This window comes from Penaeus monodon, chromosome 7, assembly GCF_015228065.2.
Source record: "Penaeus monodon isolate SGIC_2016 chromosome 7, NSTDA_Pmon_1, whole genome shotgun sequence".
Lineage (NCBI taxonomy): Eukaryota > Metazoa > Arthropoda > Malacostraca > Decapoda > Penaeidae > Penaeus > Penaeus monodon.
In genome coordinates this window covers 6,081,249-6,083,998 of record NC_051392.1, presented here as the reverse complement: position 1 = coordinate 6,083,998, position 2,750 = coordinate 6,081,249, and the positions used below count along the sequence as shown (strand labels likewise).

General features: G+C 53.5%; 1 protein-coding gene across 1 annotated transcript in view; it reads left to right on the top strand.

Annotated features, from left to right (window-relative positions):
• Positions 1–500: 500 nt before the first annotated feature.
• LOC119575010 (DNA-directed RNA polymerases I, II, and III subunit RPABC3-like) overlaps positions 501–2,750 on the top strand; it is a 112,370-nt gene continuing 110,120 nt past the window's right edge. Inside the window, exon 1 of the mRNA XM_037922324.1 lies at positions 501–1,491. Coding sequence (XP_037778252.1) covers positions 1,389–1,491 — 103 coding nt within the window. The 5' untranslated portion in view covers positions 501–1,388. The remainder of the gene's footprint in view (positions 1,492–2,750) is intronic.

The window sequence follows — 2,750 nt, the reverse complement described above, 5'->3', positions numbered from 1 at the left end:
CACGCACGCACGCACACACAGCGGACTACACCTTGGGCTCGGGTGTTGCGGTAGGTTGGGGAGAGAGAGGGATAGATAGATAGGTAGATGGAAAGAGTAAGAGAGAGAGAGAGAGAGAGAAAGAGAAAGAGAAAGAGAAAGAGAGAGAGAGAGAGAGAGGGGGGGGGAATTGAGTAAATTAGAACATGAGCCTGTCATCGTCTTGATACGTTTAAGTCACCTGCCTTCTCTCTCTCTCTCTCTCTCTCTCTCTCTCTCTTTCTCTCTTTCTCTCTTTCTCTCTCTCTCTCTCTGCCCCTCCCTCCGCTCCCCACTCCCTCCCTTCCTCCTTCCCCGCCCACTCCGCTTCTCTCGCCCTCTCCGACCCCCACTCCCCCTCCTTCTCCCCCTCCCTCTCTTTCACCCTTTTCACCCTCCTGTCCCGTGCCGGTGGTGGTGTGTTGCCTCCGCCATCGCCGCCGCCACCGCCTACTACTGCCTGTGGTCGCGGTCGCTCAGTTGCGTTGCAGCAGCGATCCCGGGCGGGTGGTTGGTGTGGCGGGCCGGGCGGGCACCGAGCGGCTGGCTGGCGGACGGCGGGCACTTGCACTCCTCGCCGCTGCAGCCTCTCTTGACGTGGTCGTCGTCGTCGTCGCCGCTGTCCCCGTCGCTCAGTGTGTGGACGTGTGTGCGTGTGTGTGAGTGAGTTTGTGTGTCTGGCCTCCCCGGCGTGCGTGGCCCGCACTACTGCCACGCAACCCAGCTTATACGTAGTTGCGGGCGAGCGAGGCGTCGCAGCGGTTCTGCGGCGTGTGTGCGCGAGAGGCGGCGGCGGCCGGAGTGTGGAGTGTGAAGTGTGCTTCGTGTGACGCAAGGTGCAGCGCCGCCCCCACGGCGAGCGAGGGCCTCCGCACACGCCGCTGGCGCGAGCTCACGCGAGGCCAGTGTGTCACCGGATCCGGAGCGGGACTTTGCTGCGAATGACGCAGTGTGGCACTCGGTCGAGCCGCCGTCCGGGCTCGCCCTGTGCGGGGACGCCGCCGGGGACGGGATACGGATGAGGCGCCGTTCGGGGGCCGCGCCGAGGCAGTGTGGCACCGCGGCGGCCTCGTGCCACCAGTGATTCAGTGTGGCTCTGTGCGGGGACCACGGATGCCAGTGACGCAGTGTAGGCTCCGTGCAAGGACGCGGCAGTGCCAGTGTCGCAATGTGGCACCGCGAAGAAATGACGTAGCAGAATAGCCCCGTGCTATGGGGAACGCAGATCCGCGCTTGGCAATGGCGCCGGGCAGCGCCGTGGGTGAAGCAGGAGGAAGCCGAGGGCGTCGGGTCCACGTTATGCAGTGACGGTGACGTGAGTGTGGCTCTGTGACTCCGGCCTGCTGGCCCTGTGCCGGCCGGGACTCGGGATGCAAGTCCGTGATGCAGGCACTGTGGCCACGGCTCACGTGCATGCCACACGTGCACAGAGTAGTGGCCACGACCAGAAGGAGAGAAATTGGCCCGGCAAAGGTAAGGTTTGTGCTGTTTCCGCCCTCCCATATGGCGGGCTTCTGCAGGCCGGTTGGTTTGTGCTGGAGGAAGAGGGAGGGGCCGGGGGGAGGGGGGGTGAAGGTGAGCAGCGAGCGAAACCAGGAGGTGTGATGACGACCTGGTGACGCATGGGAGGGATTCGACCCCCTCTTCACTCCCCTCTCCCCTCCCCCTCATGTCTTGTCAGCTGTTGGGGAGGAAGAGGTGGGGTCGTCCCTCCTTATCGGGGGAGGGGGGAAAGGGGGGTGATTGTCACTCACTGTAAGTCGTGGCAATTTTGGTCAATCCTCGCCTTAGTCATCGTCACTTGTGCTGACATGCGTTTTTTAAGAGGCTCTTCCGAAACTCGTATTTAGTCGTGTTTGTGTTTCCGTTTGTTTGGCTCTGTTTCTGCGTTGTGTTTTTTTTTTAAATGTAACAGTATTTCCTTTTTTTTTTTTGAGATCGAAGAAAATAGACTTGATATGCATACGTCATATGCCATATTTTGCATACACCACGCTATGCATAAACTATACATCATGATATGCATACCCCACACACCATTATATACATTCACCACACACTATACTCAAAAGGAAAAGAAGAAAAAGAAATCAAAGATGTCCCCCAGTTGGAATCTGTACAGAAAAAAAAAAATAATGACTGGTAAATATATAAAAAATAATCGTTATAAGAATCTTGGAGGGGAATTTCCAAGAAATGCCGCACAAATGGCCTTTCGCGATGGCTGGTTTGGTATGGGCGGGGGCTTACGGGGGGAACGAGGGGGTAGTGAGGGATAGTGGGGTTGTGAAAAGGGGATAAGGGCTTCGCAGATCACGAAATGACCTTGTTAAAAGTCTTTTCCTGGCGCGTGCAGAGGGATGCTTACTTGTTTCTCTCTCTCTCTCTCTCTCTCTCTCTCTCTCTCTCTCTCTCTCTCTCTCTCTCTCTCTCTCTCTCTCTCTCTCTCTCTCTCTCTCTCTCTCTCTCATATCTCTTCCTCATATATGTGTGTATATATATATATATATATATATATATATATATATATATATATATATATATATATAATATATATATATATATATATTATATATATATATATTATATATATATATATATATATATATTATATATATGTATATACATATATATATATATATATATAGATAGATATAATAATAGAGAGAATATATGAAGTATATATGCTTATAATATATATCATATGAGTGGGTGTCACGTGAACGGTCGTT